Source organism: Cricetulus griseus, chromosome 7, assembly GCF_003668045.3.
Source record: "Cricetulus griseus strain 17A/GY chromosome 7, alternate assembly CriGri-PICRH-1.0, whole genome shotgun sequence".
Taxonomy (NCBI): domain Eukaryota; kingdom Metazoa; phylum Chordata; class Mammalia; order Rodentia; family Cricetidae; genus Cricetulus; species Cricetulus griseus.
This window is the reverse complement of record NC_048600.1, coordinates 21,299,481-21,320,496: the sequence shown is the minus strand read 5'-3', so window position 1 is coordinate 21,320,496 and position 21,016 is coordinate 21,299,481. Positions and strand designations below refer to the sequence as shown.

The 21,016-nt window shown below is 43.8% G+C and overlaps 1 protein-coding gene across 1 annotated transcript in view; it reads left to right on the top strand.

Annotated features, from left to right (window-relative positions):
* The window catches only part of Vsnl1 (visinin like 1), a 49,617-nt gene extending 30,318 nt beyond the window's left edge, over positions 1-19,299 (top strand). The window contains exons 3-4 of the mRNA XM_027424643.2: positions 14,193-14,408; positions 19,025-19,299. Of these exons, the coding sequence (XP_027280444.1) occupies positions 14,193-14,408; positions 19,025-19,222 (414 nt within the window). The 3' untranslated portion in view covers positions 19,223-19,299. The remainder of the gene's footprint in view (positions 1-14,192; positions 14,409-19,024) is intronic.
* The last annotated feature ends 1,717 nt before the right edge of the window (positions 19,300-21,016 follow it).

Genomic DNA, 21,016 nt, shown 5'->3' with positions numbered 1-21,016 from the left:
CCCCAGGCTAAGCACATCTAGTCTTCAGAGACATCACGAATTATGAGGTAGACTTTACAACCAGCATCCACATGCTAAAGGCAGGACTGGGAATGGGTTGCTTTTTTTAGCATCTTTGTGTTTGGCATCTTACAAATGCTTTACATAAGCTATTGCATCAACTCTCCCAGCCACCCTAGGGAATAGACTTCTTCACACACCCCAAAACAAAGGCTCGGAAACACACAGCTCTGCTCAGATAAATGCACCCAGAATTTAACATGACCCCTATCGCTCACTCAGTGCTCTAAAACAATCGGCTGTGTTGCTTCTCGAAGCAGGTAAAAGCGAGCATTGCTGTATCTCCGGGAAGCAGGAGTCAGGATTTACTGGAGTCACGTCTCAGGAAAGTTACATAAAGCCCGGGTGATTTCTGCATTCTCCCTGATACATAGTAACCAGGATGAGGAAGCATAAAGCAAAATTTTGGAGAAATGGAAGGTGTTACTCTGGCATGTTCCAAGGCATCACATGAGTGATGGTGGGACTACAGATCCCACCAAGTCCCACACATAAGCAGAAAGTCCTGACTGCCTCTTTCTCACTGACCTAGGAGCTCTCTAGACTCCTGAATAGAACAGGGTGCTTTGGCTAGTTCTCATCTGCTCACAGCTTTCCAGCTTCACAGAAAAAGCCCAAAGGCATGTGTCGTGACAATACATGTTCTTGTTCATGTATGTTATTATAGCCTATGTTTCTGGGACATGATTCTTGGCATTGTTAGTGGTCTCAGAAAGCTTTAACAGAAGCTGATAGCTGTTAAGTCTCATGAGGCTATTGAGCAATTGCAATGGTCAAAGACACCTCCTGCCAAAAAAATCTCATTAATAGTTTTCATGTTGATTCATTGTTGAAATGATGATGGTATGATGGCTTTTGAATATAATGATGGCTTTTGAATATATATGATGGCTTTTGAATATAAGTCAAATACATTTTTAAAATGTATTCACTTGTACTTTTCCAGGGATATTCATGGTCTGCCTTGTATCTGGAGAGCTCTTTAGAAGTTAGAAAATACTTCCCTTCCTTTCTGGATGAATCACTGTAAACCTACACCTGGGAGGGAGCCCCTCGGGCATTCTGTTCCAGTTTCTGGTTTGTAGGCTGAGAAACTGAGGCATCGAGTGAAGAAATGATTCCCATGTCTTCTCACTACACCCCTAATACCAGTCTCATCCCTTCCCTTTGGCTTGCTCTCAAGTCTTGCTCTCAAGTATCACTGGGCCTGCCCTGCCCTGGGGGAAGGCCTGGAGATCTCTCCTAGGAGAGGCATCTTTATTCATGAGCTGCTGGAGGGAGCCCTGGGAGGCTGTGGGAGGCTGCTCTCTGCTTTCCCTACAGACTCTGAGATAAATATGGAACTGTGAGGGGAGAGCTTCCCCGCTGGGAGTCAGGACAGTGAATGATAAACAAGGATGGGTGGCAGGGAGACTCCTCAGGCCTAGCCCAGCCCACAGCCTCAGTCTCCAGTCTGTTCCCCTTCAAGCAGGCTCAGCTGAGTCACTGGACTATAGGCTGGGCTCCAGTTCCAACTCTTCCTGCTTTGTATCCCCAGTAAGATGCCTGCCAGCCTCAGTCACCTTCTCCACTGGCCCCTTCCAGGATGCCTCCCTGACTGTCCAGTGTGGCTAAGTTTCCTGCTTCAGATCCTGAGGAACCCAGAGAAGTCCTCAGAGCTCCAGTGGCTTCAAAGGCTGCAGCTGCTGTGATGCCTTCAATATGCAGAACCCAGATCCTTGAGAATTTGCACTTTCCCAAGACTCCAAGAGATGAACCTGTCCAGGGTAGTTTAAGAAGTCCAGCTCTGCTCAACTGGGTTCAGTTAGAGCCACTCATGGTGTGGGGTTTATACTGTACCCACTGCAACACTGTTAGGTGTCTAACATAGCATGGAATCCAAACTCTAACAGGCCTTAGATGGATGCAGCATTTCCCTAGGTATGGCCCACACAATAATCCCTATAAACACATACTCATGCACATACATGTGCACATATTCAATAAAGGTACACACATGAATACACACATTCTCAACCAATAAACACATTCATATAGGCACACACAGGCACATACACACATTTCACACAATAAATACATATACACACACACATACATGCACACACATTCACAATAGACACACACACAGGCACATATGCATGCATGTACACAAATACATGCATACATAAACACATGCACATACATGTGTATATATATACATGCATATATATCATGTACACACACACACACACACACACACACACACACACACACACACACATACTCACACACTCACCTGGATCTTCTTGAACAAGTAAGACAAGACCCTGGGTTTTTGCCAGAGGCCACAGGCACTAAGCAATGTCTGGGCATTTTGACTGATCTGCAATCTCTAAGCTGCTAAGCCCCTGGCTGTCTAGGTCTCACTACAATGGATACAGATGGCCCATAATGACAGAATGGAGAATCCTTCCCTTGTTCACATCTGTGTTTCCATTTTAGCTTGATGAGAAGTGCTGCCAGGAAAAACACCTGTAGCCCTAGAACTAGTCATCTGAGTTCACCTTTGCCCTTCCTTGCGATACTAAGAAAATTTATGATTCTACCTGTACCTTCCCAGCCACATGAGAACCTGACCCAGACTTTTTAAAAAATATCTTTTTGCATATATTTTTGCATATATTTAGCACCTACCCAAAACCTGGGACTGAATTACCATCAAGCAAACACTATGAAGAACTCAGCAAGGGCATCATCAGATCAATCCACCAGCTCTTCAAAACAGAAGGACCAGTACCAATCCCAGGCATTCAGATGCAATTAGTATATCCTTGCATCAACCTAGGCCTACAGCCAGCTCACCCCCAACCTACCCCTTCCTTCTTAGGAAGAAACCAAGGCTTTGAAAGGGACACAAACCTTTTGATCAAAGTCCTACCTCTAGTAAATTGCACAAGTGAGATCCAATCCCAAATCCCTGGTCCCCAAAGCTTGTACCTGCTACTGTGGCATCCCATCCTCAGTGTGTGTGTGTGTGTGTGTGTGTGTGTGTGTGTGTGTGTGTGTGTGTGTGTACATCTGGTCTGTGTGTGTGTGTGTCTGTCTGTCTGTCTGTCTGTCTGTCTGTCTGTGTGTCAGTGTGCCTATGTGTCTGTGTGTATGTCTGGTCTGTGTGTGTGTGTACATCTGTGTGTATATGTATGTTCAGATGTCAAAATGCATGTATATGGAGAGTGCCTGTGGATATACATGCATCATGACCAAAGATCAACCTCCAGTGTCATTCCTAAGGTCTTTTCATCTTGGTTTTTGTTTTGTTTTGGTTAGGTTTGGTTTTGGTTTTGCTTATTTGTTTGGTTGTAGATATGTAGTGTGTTTGTTGTCTACTTTTGAGACAAACTCTCTTACTTAGCCTGAAACTCACCAACTAGTCTAAGCTAGATAGCCAGTAAGCCCCAGGGATTCACCTGCCTTCACTTTCACACATTAACACATGACACAAAACCTGGCCTTTTTTTTTTTCATAGGCCTTGGAGTTCAAACTCAGGTCCTCATGTCTGCATGGCACTTACTTGACCAACTGAGCTATCTCCCCACCCTACCCCCAACCTCACTTCTATACATGATGGGGTCTCTTTTATCTCTCATTCTGTTATCAAGCTCATCTTACACCAGCATTAGCAGAGATGAGTCTATGTGGGACTTATACCATCTGAAAGTTGAAGACAGGGCAATAATGGTGGGCAGACTTTAGAGGAGCATGCTAAAGTGTATAAGATGATTCCTTAACCCCAGAAAACAGAGGGCATATGTATATTCTTGCAACAGGACTGAATAATATTCAGTTATCATAATCATTCAAATCTTATGACTGGAACTTCCTTACCATGAGCTGTCATTGCTATCACCAGTCCTTTAGAACAGCTTTGTCCCCCTTGGACTACAAAGCCGGTGACCTAGTGTGTAGGGTTCTGAGAGGAAGACAGGCTAGGCAGTCTCCTCAGTGTCCCTGTGATGCTGTGAAATGAGTCAAGTATGGGATAAAATGAGAATCAATCTCAAGCAGAACACTTTGTTCTGGAGAGGTCAGGGGGAAAACAAATAATCAGGTGAAATCTGTCATGTCACCCACTTGAGAACAATGAACAAGAAGTCCAAGCGAGTAACCTCATTCCTGCTTTCCCTGTGACAGACACACTTCCACCAGCACCTTCAAGGATGCTCACCTACTGCCTAGCTCCAAAAATCAATTAGCTTTAAGAGTGACAAAACAACCTCCTTTCTAATACACAAGATTGGCTCTAAATGGAAATGCATGACAATTTCCAGGCTGTGATTTATTATTGACCTCCTATATTGGTTTCAAATGAGAACAAGTTGGTGGCTCACGATTATCATCAAGCAACGTACTGGAGGAATCCCCTGTCCCTAATCAAGATGCCATTGACACAATTTACACTGAAAATTGTGTATTGAATAGGAGGAAAGAGAATTGATTTGGTCCATATAGCCAAGAGTACTCTTCAGGATCTCTGACACTTCAAAAAGGGACAGAGACTGAGATAAGATAGCAACAGAGAGATACAGAGACAGAGATGATTTACGTTGGAATATAGGGATGAGATATAAATTTATGGATACATAGACTTAGATATGAGTGCTCGAATAAATGGATAGATAGATAGATAGATAGATAGATAGATAGATAGATAGATAGATATGGATGATGGATGGACAGATGGCAGACAGATAAGTTTGATCATTGGGTAATAAATAAAGTGCTTTTTTTGTTTGTTTGGGGGGCTTGTTTAGAAGGGACTGTCATCTGTTTAGGACACTATCTCATAGCTCAGGCTGGACTTCCATTTTCAATCATCCTTCCTCAGTTTCTTGAGTTCTGCAATTACAGGCACACACCACTACATGCACTACCTACCCATCTATATGCTTCTCTGCCTACCTATTTATTTTATATTTTACCCAGAATCAGAAAAACAAATAAAACATCATAACTAACAGAAACCCTGGAGCTTCTTTGACTTAGCCTCCACTCTGCATTCAAGGAAACAGACATCTTGGAGGAAAGCCACACCTGACACTCTGCCACTGCAATCCTGCATCTTTTCTTCTACAGAGGGTTACACCCTTTACCTCCCTAGTACAACAGGCATGTATGCAGCACCTAAACAATGTGCCAGAACCTACTCTGAGAGAAAGTGAAGATACAATAAAGAAGAAAACACAAGACTTTCCTTACTGTTAAGATGATTTTTGCTTTTCCCAATGTAAGAATTCTAAAGGGAGCGAAACCTGGAAATGAACTTGTCTGGGTTTCTAGCCAATCAGTCTCCCTGGAGCTCCCAACCATCCCATTTAGGTCATGAAGTATTGTGTACTCTGACCAACCACCAAATGCTCAGTTCAGTGTTGGTTTTCTTCTCAAAGCTCAATGTCATTTGTGAGAACCATAAACAAGCATGATTATTTTCGATAATACCACAATGCTGGAGAGGCACAGTTATGAAAAACGGGTGTTGCTACAGAAAGGGAAGAGACATGGCAGCTCTGAGTCCTGAGTGACCCACTGGGATAGAGGGGAAGGATGCCAGTGCATAAGTTTCCCCAGTCACCTTCCTGAAAGCTCAGGTGTTTGAGATGTGCCAGTGACTGCATCTAGCCCTGCTGAGTCTCGTTGGCAGGAGGGCAGACAGGAGGTCTCCTTCATATTCTTCAGTGGTTCTCTTCAGCCTCCCTCGTCCCTGCAGGGCTGCTTATCATAGATCCTGACACCAAGAGGCTCCCACAAGTATCTATTGAATGAACACATTAACAGGAACTAACTGCTTTTGGATTCGTCATCTCTAATTAACGGGTCTCTCTCTCTCTCTCTCTCTCTCTCTCTCTCTCTCTCTCTCTCTCTCTCTCCTCTTCCCATCCATGTGACAAGCATGCTCGTGCTGCTCTGAGATGATTCATCCCCCATGAATCATCAACGAAAGTAGTAATGACAATGAGGCTCGAGGCCAAATCGTAAGCCTTCCTCCTCGAAGTTCACTTCAGGAGCCTTCAGAACACACCGTAGGAGGTAGGCAAGCCCAGCAGGCTAAGCAAGAAACAGACCATGAAGGCCCTATGAAGGAGCCTTGGATGTTCAACATAGCCAAAAAGAGAAGGATCCCAAAAGACAGTGCTCAGGTTCTGTCCGTGGGGCTGATGCAGGAGAAGAGAATGACTTCAGTTGGTAGGTTATGAAACTGGGAAGGAACAGAGCTTTGATGAAGACAGTGATAGCTTTAAAAGTACCACATTCTTTAAAAATTCAAACACATTGAAAGTTCAGTTCCTTAAGGGCTCAGTGGTTAAGAGCACTGGCTACTCTTTCAGAGGTTCTGAGTTCAATTTCCAGCAACTACACGGGGGCTCACAACCATCTGTAATAAGATCTGGTGCCCTCTTCTGGCCTTCAGGCATACATGCAGGCAGATCCCTACATGCATAATAAACCTAAAAACAAAAAGTTTAGTATCTAGTCTCTTTTAAAATCAAAATCTCTCAACTGTGGGCTCCTATAGATATCAAAATTAAGTTTAATACTTTCTTACTTTAACAGGGAAGAACCAGGGCACAGTCACAATCTGAACAAAGCAAAACCAAATTCCAACAGAATAAATAACTCTATGTCCAATTATCATGATTCACTCACCATCTTCTGGGCTCCTCCAAAGGGCTTGGGCTTGGGTCTCTTCTCTGGCTCCACCCTCTGCAGCACACACAGCTTGTCTTCTAGGCTCCCACTGGCTCCACTCCACAGCTACCGAGGTTCTTCACACCAAGGGGGTCTTCTGCTGCAACCGGGCTGCACTTGTACCAATAGCCTCTCCTGGGCTTTCTTCAGGGACTCCAACACTGTCACACAGTGCCACATAACTGGTCTCCATGACTCCTTCATGATTTGAAAATCAGTACCACCTAAGAGACTATTACCCTACCAAGTTCAGCTGCCAGAACAAGGTACTCCAGCCTTGACCATGTCTGGAACACAGTTTCTGTGTGCTGACCCTGAGGAATCACTTTCCAGAAGATGTCACCTCAGCGATTCTTGTCTCTTCTTAATCAGTGCTAATTTCTCAGCCCCACCTGACCAGCATCAAGTATCCCAGCAAAGCAAAGGTTTCACTTTAGTACTTCTGATATCTTGTTAATCACAACCAATTCTTTAGCCCCAGCTAACCAGAGTCTTAATTTAAAATGGCCCAGATAGTCTTTAAACTTCCCTTTGAAACTTCACAAGCCAGGCCTCCATTGTCTGCACTGCTCTCAACATTCTTATCTTCCAGGCTCTTACAGACTAGCCCACTGAGATCACAACACTGAATGGCTTTTCTTGCCCCAAGTTCCAAAGTCCTTCCACAATCCTTCCCAAAACAACATGGTCTGTCAGGTCCATCACAGCAACAGCCCACTATCCTGGTACCAACCTATTTTAGTTAAGGTTACTATTGCTCTGACAAAACACCATGACCAAAGCCATTTGGGAAAGGGTTTATTTGGCTTATGCTTCCACATCCATAGTCCCATCACCACAGGAAGTTGGGGCAACAACTCAAACAGGGCAGAAACCTGCAGTCAGGTCATGGAAAGGTGCTTGCTCCCCATGGCTCACTCAGCCTGATTTCTTATAAAGCCCTGAACCACCAGCCCAGGGATGGCACCACCCACAATGGACTGGGCTCTACCCCATCACTCACTAATTAAGAAAATGCCCTACAGGCTTGCCTACAGTCTTATCTAACAAATGTATATATTTTTTTCCATTGAGGTTCCGCCTTTCAGGTGACTTTAGCTTGCCACATTGACATAAAACTACCCAGCACAGGTAGTTACTGTGCCTGTATTCATAGATATATAGATGGCTCAAGAACAAAAAGAGGCTGAGATGAGCCCAGAGGCAGACTGCTTAGTCCTTCCCACCTAAGAATCTGAGTTCAAACCCCAGCACTGCAAAACAAAACCAGAACAGAATGGACAGTGGGAGGTCATCTTAATAACAACTGTGCAGTCTGGAGAATGCAGTCTAGGTCTTTGCACGGCCATATACAGCACAGCCACCCAGGGCTCCTCTTCACTTTGGGTCCATCTCAACTTCAGGCTAACTTAAGAGTATCCTGCAGAAGAAAGATGTACATACTTATAGCCCAAATCTGTAGTTTTTGCTAAGACCCAAAATTATAAATATGCTCCTGTTGTTTGAACAGATCCAGATATCTGCTTTTTTCTGCACTGTGGGTTTCAATAAATAAGTTTTAACATCTGTTCCAAGTTTAAACATGTCTTAAACAGGTTTCTGCTTCTGGCAGACATCTAAGTATCAGTTGCTGACTATAGGCTGTTCCTAAGTAGATTGGGAACCCTGGACTTGCTGTGGATGTGAACCAGTCCAGCTGATATGGACACCCCCTGTCTCTGCAACAGAGTCTGCTAACCAGAAGCTCCTGATGGATTCCCCATTGCCTAAATTCCCTTTTCAGCCTTCTTGGGTCCCTAACTTCGTCCCAAAGTCAGCAGGAAGTAGCATGGGAAAGAATATGTTGCCCATTTCCCCTGGTTAAAATGCTAAGTAAGAAGGAACTCCCTTGCATGGGGATGCCAATATCTCTCACTCCCTGATGGGGATGCTGGAAAGACAGCAATTCCATGATTGGAATTTCAAAAAAAAAAAAAAAAAAAAAAAAAAAAAAAGGGACGATGAAGGGACCAGCTCCCCATTTCAGCAGCCATGACAGTAACACGTGCTTGCCACGGCCTTGCCTTGGTCACTAGGAGGTTAGGCTCCTGCCTCGTGACAAGGAACCAATCAGAAGTTAGCTGGTGGTGCTATGCTTTACGGCTCTGGGTGTGCTTTACAGACAAGTGCACAGCAATGATGCACAGAGCATAGCAACCACCCTGGGAGGGCCTATGGGCCATAACAACCAGTTGGCCAATCAACACTGGGCAAAACCTTCAAGCCTGAAGGCACACCAATCCTGAGCCTGTGTGTACCCCTAGACACTCCCCTTATGCTGCCCTATAAAATCTCTATGCAGATCCTTCGCAGGGTCTTTTTTCCTAGCCATCTGCCATGGCAGGTGGATGAAAGACCCGAGCTAACATGGGGTTAGCTCGTTAAACAACTACATAAAAGTCTCGTTCAGTTTGCATCAAAAAAAAAAAAAAAAGTATCCTGTTCTGTGACCTGAGGACTGTATAGAAAGAGGGGCTGGTGGCATGATTTATGTTAGGCACTGAAAGACTGGCTGGGCCTCGGCACCTCTTAAACTTTCAATTTTCACCCACTCAATAGACCCTACAAAGAAACACATGGACAGCCTCCTGTCTCAGGAAAAGCTTCTGCTGTAGAGCTAACTGACCCTGTTTCTACCAGAGGGAGAGGCAAAGCGCACAGGCATGTCACAGAGTCATCTTTCTTCTCCTGAGTCTTAGTCTCCTCATCATAGGGGTGTGGAGTTCAGTCAGGGATGGGGGAGATTTGTGTGATCCTGAAACTCCAGGCTGCGCAAAAGATAGAAGAATCATTGGCAGCCTGGCAATAAGATAGGAGGTAGTGACTGAACATTTCCCTAAATTTCAAAACTTGTAGTACCATGTTTACTACTCTTGCCTGTGAATTTATGTACAATTTGTTATGGAGGTTTATTTATCAAGTGGTTTAATTAATATCTTGTCTTGGTTACTTTTCGATTGCTGTGCTGAGACACCATGACCAAGGCAACATAGGGAAGAGTTTAGTGAGGTGTAGAGTTTCAGAGTGTGAGGCCATGACTAGTGTGGTGGGGGCCATGGCAGCAAGTAGATATGCATGGCGTTGGGGCTGTAGCTGAGAGCACACATCCAGATCCCACAAGCACGGGCAGGGAGAAAACTGGGAATAGCGTGGGCTTTTGAAATCTCAAGTGACATACATCTGCCAACAAGGCCACATCTCCTATTCCTTCCCCAAAACAGTTCCACCAGCTAATGACCAAGCATCCCAATATATTATTAGCTTCCTGGGACCATTCTCACTTGAACCAGCACAATTCTTCCACTGTCACTTTAATGCTTTCTGTGTTTTTTTCCTACTTGTTGTACCAACACTTAATACAAGGTTGACACATAGTAGCTGCTTATTAATCTATTTTCTAATTAATGAACAAATCAGTCTTTAAAATACCCTCTGGTTGCTTTTTAACCATTTCTGGAAGGACATAAATACTGACAGCAGGCGGCAATGAATATGTGAGAGAATTTCAGGCTTTGGGATGGTGAAAGTTGAGAATTATGTAACTCTTCTACAAATGTGGATCTCGGTTTATTTCCTCAACTAACTCCTGACTAAGAGAATCACAAGCTGTGGCAGAAGTGGCTGGATAGATCTCAATTCAAATTCTGCTCCTTACAGCCTAGATCTTGTACAAACTCCCTAATTTTTCAAGCTTTGGCTACTTTTCCATACAATGAAAAAATTTTTTTGAGGAGGTAGAGGTTTCAAGACACGGTTTCTCTGTCTAGCTCTGGCTGTCCTAGAACTTTCTCTGTAGAGCAGGCATACCTCAAACTCACAGATATCTGCCTGCTTTTACCTCTCGAATGCTGGAATAAAAGGTGTATGCCACCACTGCTCTGCTTTTAAAATATAATAATAGGTTTTATTATAAGGATCTAATGAGGTAAGACTAGAATCTTATAGAGACATATAGGTATAATTTCAATGTTCATTTTAAAAGCCAGTGTGGTGGTGCATGCCTGCCTATATTCCTAGCACTTTGGAGATGGAAGCAGATGAATTAGGTGTTCAGGGCCAGCCTAGGTTACAGGAAAACCCTATCTTAAAATAGTGATTAAAAAAAAATCACTGTCAACAAAAATTACTTCCATATCAATATTAAGTACAGGAGTTGAAATAAAATAGATGGAGCTGGGAAAAATCAAGAAGACTATGGGGGGAGAAACCTGTATGTTCAAGCTCCATTCTTGTCTGAGAGAAATAGGTTTGAGATTAAGACCCTGACTTCCTTCTTGAAGAGACTGAAGAGAGCATGGCTTCATTTTTCTATGATGACCCATCCAAGGTTAAATCATGCCATCAAAAGGAGATATATTCTCTAATCAGAAAAACTCAGGACACCACAGAAGGAGTTTTCAGAGGAAATGATTATACGGTACGTGGCAGCTCGAGAGCACACACTCACATCTTCCACAGTAAACTCCTGTGCTGCTCCAGACAGTAAAGAGACCTTCTGCAAGGCACGTGTAACTTTTATAGTCCAAAATCCGCGATCGATTTTTCTCTCAAGAATTTCCAGTTCTAAATTAATTTTTAATAGACTGACCTACAGTGCCCAGCTATTTTTAGATAAAGCTGTCAGCTATCCCTTCACTTAAAAATATGCTGAGAGGCATAGAAAGTGGAGATATCACACTTCCAAAAGATGAAGGGGAAAAAGAAAGAAAGAAAGAAAGAAAGAAAGAAAGAAAGAAAGAAAGAAAGAAAGAAAGAAAGAAATATGCCCAGTGCTCTCTGGTGGACAAACCACCCTGAAGGGACACCAGGGGATCTTTGAAGGGTTGGCTCTGCCCAATTCCAGGGCCAGCCCTACCTGCAGGCAGATGGGCACACCAACAATAGCAGCCTAGAAAAGGACAACCTCCACTGGTTCCCATGACCCCCAAAGAGCACACATGCGCACTGGAATGTGTCGGGTATGAATTTGATCCTTTCACATTCAGAACCTGGCTTCCAGTCCTCCTCTTTAGCCCCTCAGTAGCTAGAGAGGGAGGTGAATGAGAAGGAGAATCCTGCTGAGCAGGCCAAGAGGAAGATAGCACTTCCCTGCAGACCCCTCCTCAGATCCTCTGAGCTCTGTTCACCCCCACGTTGTGGTGCTTAGCAGACTCCAAACGATCCCTGCAAATGACTATGTAGTCCAGGAGCACAAGGACTTCAAGCTGTTGGTTTCTGCTTCCCTAGCACCCAGGATGGCATTCAAAGAAAACCTTGGAATTTTGATTAAGTACTGAAAAGGGAAAATTGGGAGAAATAGGATATGGTTAGGGATCGAGGAAAAAAGGGGCAATGCTGGTCTTTAGAGCCACAGATGAGTTTGATGGCCATGTGTAGTGTTACATGCTTGTAAACCCAGCACTTGAGAGGCAGAAGCAGGTGGGTTCCAGGCCAGCTTGGTCACCATAGTGAGTACTAGGCCAGCCAAGTTTGCAGAGTGAGACTCTTGTCTCAAAAACGGTGGGGGTTGGGGCAAGTGGTGAAAAATGTAAGTAGCTATGAAGTTTATATAGTCTGAGATAATGAAAAAATGAAACAATTGTCCTTGTATTAAGTCTCTAAATGTTGGGTTATACAATGACAGAAGTGGAAACTGGCCTTTGTGTGGAGAAGTAACATCTACTAGACCAGTGGTTCTCAAAGTTCCTAATGCTGCAACCCTTTATTATAGTTCTTTGTGGTGTGGTGATCCCTAACCATAAAATTATTTTCGTGGCTACTTAATTATTGTAATTTTGCTACAGTTGTGTAGCAATGTAATGTAAATATCTACTATTTCTGATGGTCTTAGGCAACCACTATTAAAGAATTGTTCGACCCCCCAAAGGGGTCATGACCCACAGGTTGAGAACCACTGGGCTAGCCACAGCTTACAGTGACCTCTCCTGCCCCTGTTATTCTGTGTCGTTTTTAGGCCACACAAGTTGAGTCCTGCTATGGAAAGGCCTATTTTATTTCTTTGGCAAATTTTCTTCTTCCTGTTTAAAAAATCTTTTTATTACTCGTCTATATGTGCTGTGTGTGATGTATGATGTGTGTATGAATGTGGGCACACAAGTGCCATAATATGTGGGTGGAGGCCAGAGGACAATTTTGGGGAATCAGTTCTCTGCCCCCACTAGCTATCAAACTCGGGTCAAACAGCAAGTAACTTTACCTGCTGGGCCATGTCAGTGGACTTGGAGGAACTTCATCTGCTTTCCAGTGTGCTTCTGGGTGCAGGAAGAGGTGGGTGGGCAGGGAAGCAGAGAATCCAGCAGAAAAGCTTACTCATGGCCCCAGTGACAATGACTCCAAGGGAGACAGGCAGAAGAGGGCACAACGGTGGCCATCTGAGTAGTGGTTGCCCATATGGTCCTCCACTCAAGCCAAACTTAGGGCAGGAACGACAAGACCAACCCCAGTCCTCTGCCACTGACTGCTACTTACTACATATTTATCCAGAAAAGCAAACATACCTTCCATGCATGCTTTGGACAAAGCAGTTTGTTTTGTTTCTCTTTGGGGTCTTGAGACATGTGTGGTTGTCCGTGCTTAGAACTGCCTGCTGTATGTTGGCAGGTCCAGGATCCTGTCTTGGGGATACCAAGACCACTGTGAGCTGACTCTAGAGTCAGCTCAGTCCTCCCATAGACATCTCCTCTCCTCCTGTCCAGTCTCTGTCACCCACACAGCCTGTTGCCTGCTGCCTCTGTGAAGGGAGCTCTTTGTGTCTCTCACAATAGGCCCTAGTCATGTTCTATTTTTAATAGATTTTAAATGCCTGTTCTGCAAAGGAAAAGTCCCTGTTTAAAAAAAAAAAAAAAAAGTTAAAAAAAAAAAAAGAAGAAGACGAAAAGAAAAAAAGGCTGGAATCTCACCCAGGGCCTGTGACACAATGTATTCTGGACCAGGGACAGTGGCAGGTAGAAAACTCATCCTTGCAAGTCCCTGAATCCTGTGGTGTGGTAAACTGAGTAGAACCTGTTCGTTTATGTTGCACCACCCCAGGTGGCCTGATACCTGCCTCTGTCCTGTCCCCGAAGGTGACTAAAGGAACTGAAAAAAAGGAAGGTGCTGACTAGACCTCACCTAGGTGGAAGCCACATGCTACCACAGGAAATTGTCTGTGTCTGTGCATAAGGACAAGTGGAGAGAAAGCCTCCCTTCCCTTGATGTCATTGCCCCAATGTGTTCTGCTGAAAGATGAGGTCAACTCAGCCATGCTTGGTGGCCACTGCTGTGGGCATGGTGTAAGCCTGTGCCCTTTCTCGCCCCTGCCTCTATGTCGGGGTCCTCTCTGAGCCTTTACTTCCTCCCACTCCTAACCCGACTTGTATGTTCCTTGCAGTTCTTTCCCTATGGAGATGCCTCCAAGTTCGCGCAGCACGCCTTCCGCACCTTCGACAAGAACGGTGATGGCACCATCGACTTCCGAGAGTTCATCTGTGCCCTGTCCATCACCTCCAGGGGCAGCTTTGAGCAGAAATTGAACTGGGCTTTCAACATGTACGACCTGGATGGTGACGGCAAGATCACCCGGGTAGAGATGCTGGAGATCATTGAGGTGGGTCTTTGAGAAGGGACACAAGGTAGTGGGAAGGGAAGTCCCCCAGAGCCATCCTGGGCAGGTATCCCTAGAGCTGTTTTTCTCACTCTCTGGGAGCTCCCGCTAGTTACACACCAGGTTTTGGTTTCTCCCACATGGTCCCCACTGTAGTTCAAGGGATGTCAGTCACAGAACCAGAGGCAGGCCCTTCCTGTCATCTAAAACTGGTGCTTCAGCCAGCCACTCACTCAGTACAAGGTCTTCAACCAAAAAATGGGCTTTCTGGGAACATAGGATATTTATTTCCAGGGCCAGCTTCCCCAGTTTCTGCTCTATTCCATGGAATCCAGAGATCTTTGCCAGTTGTGTTGGCAGGAATCTACGATTCCTCTGCCCACTGTTCTGGTTTGATCATCACCATTCTCCTTGGGTGCTGCCTCCTGGATGTGCCAGCCTACAGTAAGGTTTTGTTTTGTTTTGTTTTGTTTTGTTTTGTTTTGTTTCTCTTCTGGGGCCTGCACCCAGCTCCCAAATGAATCACACACTGAGTCTTATTATTACTTGTGAATGCCTGGCCTTAGCTTGGCTTGTTTCTAGCCATCTTTTCTTATATTATCCTGTCTACCTTTTGCTCATTGGCCTGGGTCTGGAGGTGTATGGTGGGGAACTGTATTAACCTTCCAGCTCTAGAATGCTGATGCCTGTGCTGCAGCAGGTGTTTTTGCTTACCTTGCTGTTTCTACTGGCTGCTCAAGGGCTTGCTATATGGCAGAGACTCTTACAAGAGCCATATCCATTTTTTTTTCTTTTTCTCAGGTTTCTCAATCCCTGTGTGGAAATTCAGGCCTCAAGGTAGAATGCCAAGATGTACCAGGCTTTTTCTTTGGGGCCACCAACCAACTCTCAAATCATGACACTGAGACTTATTATTAGTTTCGCAATCTTGGCCTAGCTTAGGCTCATTTCTGGGTAGATCTTTTAACTCTTTGATCTGTAACCTGTTTCTCTTTATCAACCTTTTGCCTCAAAGCTTATTACCTTTCTTGCTTCTGTATATCTTACTTTCATTGCTTCTCTATGTCTGGCTGGCATCTGCCTGCCTCGTTCTCTCCCTGTTCTCCTCTAATTCTTCCCTTCCTTTTTCTTTCACAGCCTACATTGCTCCTCCCATTTATTCTCTCTGCATGCCAGCCCTGCCTATCCTTTCTCCTGCTTAGCTATTGGCCTTTTAGCTCTTTCATTAAACCAATCAGGTGCCTTAGGAAGGCAAGGTTAAACAAATGCAATACCATCTTTACATAATTAAACAAATGCAGCATAAGCTAAAGTAACATACCTTTACACAGTTAAAATAATATTCCTCAGCATAAACAAATGTAACACAACTTTACACAGTTAAAATAATGTTCCATGGGGGCTGGAGAGATGGCTCAGAGGTTAAGAGCACTGGCTGCTCTTCCAGAGGTCCAGAGTTCAATTCCCAGAAACCACATGATGGCTTGCAACCATCCGTAATGAGATCTGGTGCCCTCTTCTGGCCTGCAGGGACACATGGAGACAGAACACTGTATACATAATAAATAAATTAATTAATTAAAAAAAATAATGTTCCACAACATGTCCATACCCTCTCAGGCTCAGGTCTAGCCCAACCACATGCTCTCACACTCAGGTCTATGTTCTATGTTGTCACACCTTGGTCAGTTTGACCTCTTGCTCTACTTCTGACTTCCCACCTTGCTCTGAGCTCAGGTAGCCTGCAGCTGTCTTAGTTAGGGTTAATATTGCTATGAAGAGACAGTGTTACCAAGGCAACTTATAGAAGAAGCATTTAATTGGGGGCTTAATTATAGTTTCAGGGGGTGAATTCATGATCATCATGGCTGGAACAAGGCAGTAAGTGGGTAGGCTTGGTGCTGAAGCAATCACTGAGAGCTTACACCTGACCCCTAGGCATGAGCAAGGGGGCCTGATCTGAAACCTCAAAGCCTGTCCCCTGTGACACACCTCTTTCAACAAGGCCACACATGCTAATCCTTCCCAAACAGGCCACCACTAGGGACCAAATGTTCAAATATATGAGCCTTTGGGGGCCATCCTCATTCAAATCTCCATAGCCAGTTTCCCTGCAAGAGCAGCTCACTGACCCAAGGGACAATACTCAGAGAAGTAAATGGACAAGGACAAGCCAGTGAGGTAGATGGCTGATAATGATGGGGGAGGGCTCTGTAGGAGAAAGGGGGCCTGAAAAGCCCATTACAGAACAGTGTACCTAGCAGAGTGATAGGGATGTGACTGACAGGTCCACACAGGGAGACACACTAAACACATATTTCTTCCTGCTAGAACACACTTTGTCCTCATAAAGATTCGTGGGAAACTTGCTGATGCATGCTGGGAATGTGACACATGATGTACAGGTATTCTGCAGGTTATCCCATGGCGTGGTAGGGTTTAGTCTGAGGTTTGGCATACCCTCTCGGATCTGTACTGACATAGAGTGTAGGAGTTATTGGAACTTGCCTTTCTCAGGTGTCATATTCTCAGATACTACCAATGAGACCCCAGCCCTACCATATCAGACTTGTTGCTGAGGTCCCCAGATGCCATCTCTTGTGTTTATATTTGCTATAATCTTGACTTTATTAATATGACACTTATCTTCCTGGCTGCTTCGTGTCTTTTGCCTCATCAGAAACCTTTTGGTTTCATCTTTTAAAGGACAGAGGGACATTGCAGCTACAAGCTGTCTCTTTTTAAATCTGCAAGCACAGAGAACAGACTTGTGTTTTTCCCTTGAGTACACTCAAGCTATTGGGCTAACCTGGAACCTGTCTACAAATGTAATGTAACTTCTGTAGCTTTTAAAAACCTGAAATCCTTAGAGTTGTTTGGTTTTTGTTTGTTTGTTTGTTTGGGTTTTTTTTCGTCATAGATCAACACAATTGAGCTGTGCTTTGTCTTTATGGATCTGATGTTGCACATACATGAAATCGTGTGACTCTGGTGGTGGTGTCTTGTGTCTGGCAGTATTGGTCTGCCAGACATGTTTCTGCTTCTTGAGGTTTACAAACCAGTTTAAACCTTTACTATAGCCCATTCCTTTTCACAGTTAGTGAGCTATCCCACCATATAGATTTGACTAATTTGAGAGCACTTGTGCTATTCCCATTTGGAGGCTATAAATGTTCGTGCACACACGCTCCTGAAAAATGTGTGCAGCAATGAACACTTACTACTCTAAGGCCTTTTTTCGAGAGAAAACTGTGTCTATCTAGGAAACACGTGTATTGAGAATTCCTTGTGGATAATTAGTTGACCTGGGGGACTCTTCCCACACTGCTCTTCTGCTCATGTTAATATACAGGTCTTTCTGAATGAACTTGTTTGCAAGCTCAGTTTTAATGCTCTCCTGGTCAGACACAACACATTGTGAGACCCTTGTCAGTTGGGATCATTTCACTTTTATTTCTAAATTCCTGAATGCAGTGTGTGTTGACTATCATCCCCCACCCAAAACTCAGAATATCTGAATTGAGATATGTCCTTTTTCTTTCCTGATCCTCTTCCTAACCCGTGACCCTTCATCTTACCTCTGACCTGTTCTTCTTCCACTCTGAAACCTGATAATCACCCCCCAAATTTTCTCCATATAATGGGCCTTGAGATTTACACATATCTGCTTATGTCGTCCTCATTGAAAACCATTCAAGAATTCCACTGGAGTAAATTTAAAATCCTTAACCCCTCTAAAAGAGAATTGTATGGTCTGCCTTTTTTGTCCTCTCTAGTTTCATTCTTTACCAATACCCTCCTTGGTTCTTCCTCTTACTGCCTTCTCACTCAATGTCCCTAGCCCCAGCAAATGAAAGGGATTTTTTTCCACTCAACTAATATTTATTGAAGCCTTATTATGTGACAAATATAGTGCTAAGTCCCAAAGAAGTAAGAAAAACATGGGATTTCTAGTTTCATGGAATGTACTCTCTGGTGAGGAAGACAAAGCAAGTATAGTAATTGTATTAATTAGGGTGCCTATCACTGTGATAAGACACCATGACCAAAAAAGCAACCTGGGGAGGAAAGGGTGTATTTCATCTTACACATCCGGGTAATAGTCCCCCATTGAGGAAAGTCAGAGCAAGAATTGAAGCAGAGCAAAAACATGAGGTATAAACTGACCAGAGGCCACAGAGGAGTGCTGCTCACTGGCCTGTTCCTCAAAGCTGACTCAGCCTGCTTTCTTATACTGCCCAGGAACCAACTGCCCAGAGTTGGCACTGCCCCCTATGTGCTAGGTCCTTCTCATCAACATTAGTCAAGAAAATGGCATAAGGGTAATCTGATGGACATATTTCCTTATATGATGTTCCTCTTTTCAAGTAACTCTAGCTTATGTCAAGTTGACAGGAAACTAGCTAGCACAATAACAAAGCGTGTGTTATATTCCACTGGGGAAAGAGATACAGGTTGCCATGGGGACATAAAGCATGGGAAGTGACCCTCTTATGTGAACGGGAAACTAACTTTGGGGGGATAAACAGGTGCTAATTGGGTGAAGGAAAACAGAGAGAGAGAGCTCTCTGGCTTCCTGGGTTTCTTGTAATGCCACCTACCATGTTCTTTTCTCCAAGGCTATCTACAAAATGGTGGGCACTGTGATCATGATGAAAATGAATGAGGACGGCCTCACGCCTGAACAGCGAGTGGACAAGATTTTCAGCAAGATGGATAAGAACAAAGATGACCAGATTACATTGGATGAATTCAAAGAAGCTGCAAAAAGCGACCCTTCCATTGTATTACTTCTGCAGTGCGACATTCAGAAATGAGCTGATGTCAATGCTATGGACTGCACAGAAGTGTTGATGTCCCATTCAGTCTGCAGCTACACACACACACACACACACACACACACACACACACACACACACACACACACACACACACACCACACACACAATTGCTTGGACTACCTATAAATGGACTTGCTTCTTGTGTTTGAAACACTTGTGTGCATGAGAATGTCATTTGCTAATGAATTTTACAAGCATATATTATACAACAAAACCAACAACCTGCCACAATGTGATTCGTGTAACATCATTTCATTCAAATACATCTTCCTCCAAAGCCTGGGCAGAAGCGTGCCGCAAAGAGTTCTATGATTTCTTGTACATGTTTTGCTAATGCTTGTGTCTCCTTGATTATATAATGTTAGTAGCACTGAGACTCCCCACGGTAATGTAACTTAATTATGGGCTGTGTCACCACTCTCCTGTAAAATAGCACTGGACAGACATACAGGAGGAGCCCTTGACTCCCTGTCTGGCCCATACACAGCTTGTATTATCAGTGAATATAAATGTACTACATTTGCATGCCTTTTGGGTTTGCCTTAATTCTTACCTCATTTGTACCCTATCAACCTGGAAAGAACTGTTTTGGATGAATGCAGTATAAAACTTAAAAATCCTGCTAAATGATAAACTCATTATGTATATCTATCTATATATCTATAGACACAAAGGTATTATTTATTGAAAGTAAAAACATAAAGGAGTATGTATAAATTTCTGCTTGACATTTCAAAGGCTTCCAGAAGGGTGGCAATAGATGTCCCAAATAAATTTCTAACATTTGATTTAGTTCCCTAATTCTGAATTTATAATTTTCAGCTTGATGTTCATAGTAGTCAGGGGTCAGCTAGCAATGACTTACTAAGTCTACCCTTAAGCATATGTCTTTGGAATTTGAAGAATGAATGACAGGGGGAATAAGTCACTTTCCAACTTCTCATCCAGCCCCTCCCCCAAAGAGGGCAATTAATATGGCATGTAACATTTAAAGAAAACAGACGATTTGTTCATTCTGGAAAAAAAATGCTCACTATGTAACAATAAACTTTATCTCAGTGTGACTTTGGTGCCAACAACGTATTATGTTCTCTACACCTCTAGAGGAACATTTTAGTGGGCAAGAGGGGCCCTCCAAGGTTAGTCAGAAGGAGAAAGCTGCTACTTTTTCATTTTCATGATGGAACACAACTGATCTTTCTGACCCTGGGGAGAAGAAATCTCATCTAGAACTCTAAATCGGGTTGGCATTTTCAGACCATGCCTGGAGTTGAGGCTCTTCACACAGTGCAGTCCACTTGTGTTTCCTGTGATGGGAACCTCTAGATTTGCATTGCATACTAGCTATCAAGCCTTTCAGAGACAGCCATTGTGACCACAAAACCAAACCAAACCAAACCAAGCAAACAAACAAAAAAAATCTCACCAATTTCAATTGAAATGACTTCTGTAGAGCCAGCATCTGCTTAATATCAAACACTGCAACCCTTTTCTTGATTCAAAGCACTTTTTATAAATGCCTCTTTCGCCACTAACCATTTTCCTTTGTCTTAGGACCACTAAATGACACTAGAGTCCAGGATATAATGATTCCATACATCCAATTCATTTCCCAAAGCTTCCTATTTACTCACAGGGCACCAAGACACCTAAATTCTGCCCCAAGAGAGGACACTTCCATGCATGAATAAAAGCTTTAATCCCTGTGCATGGTGAGGGTGAGGAAGAAGCATGGGCAGAGGTCTGTGAGATTCTGCCCTGCCCCCTGCT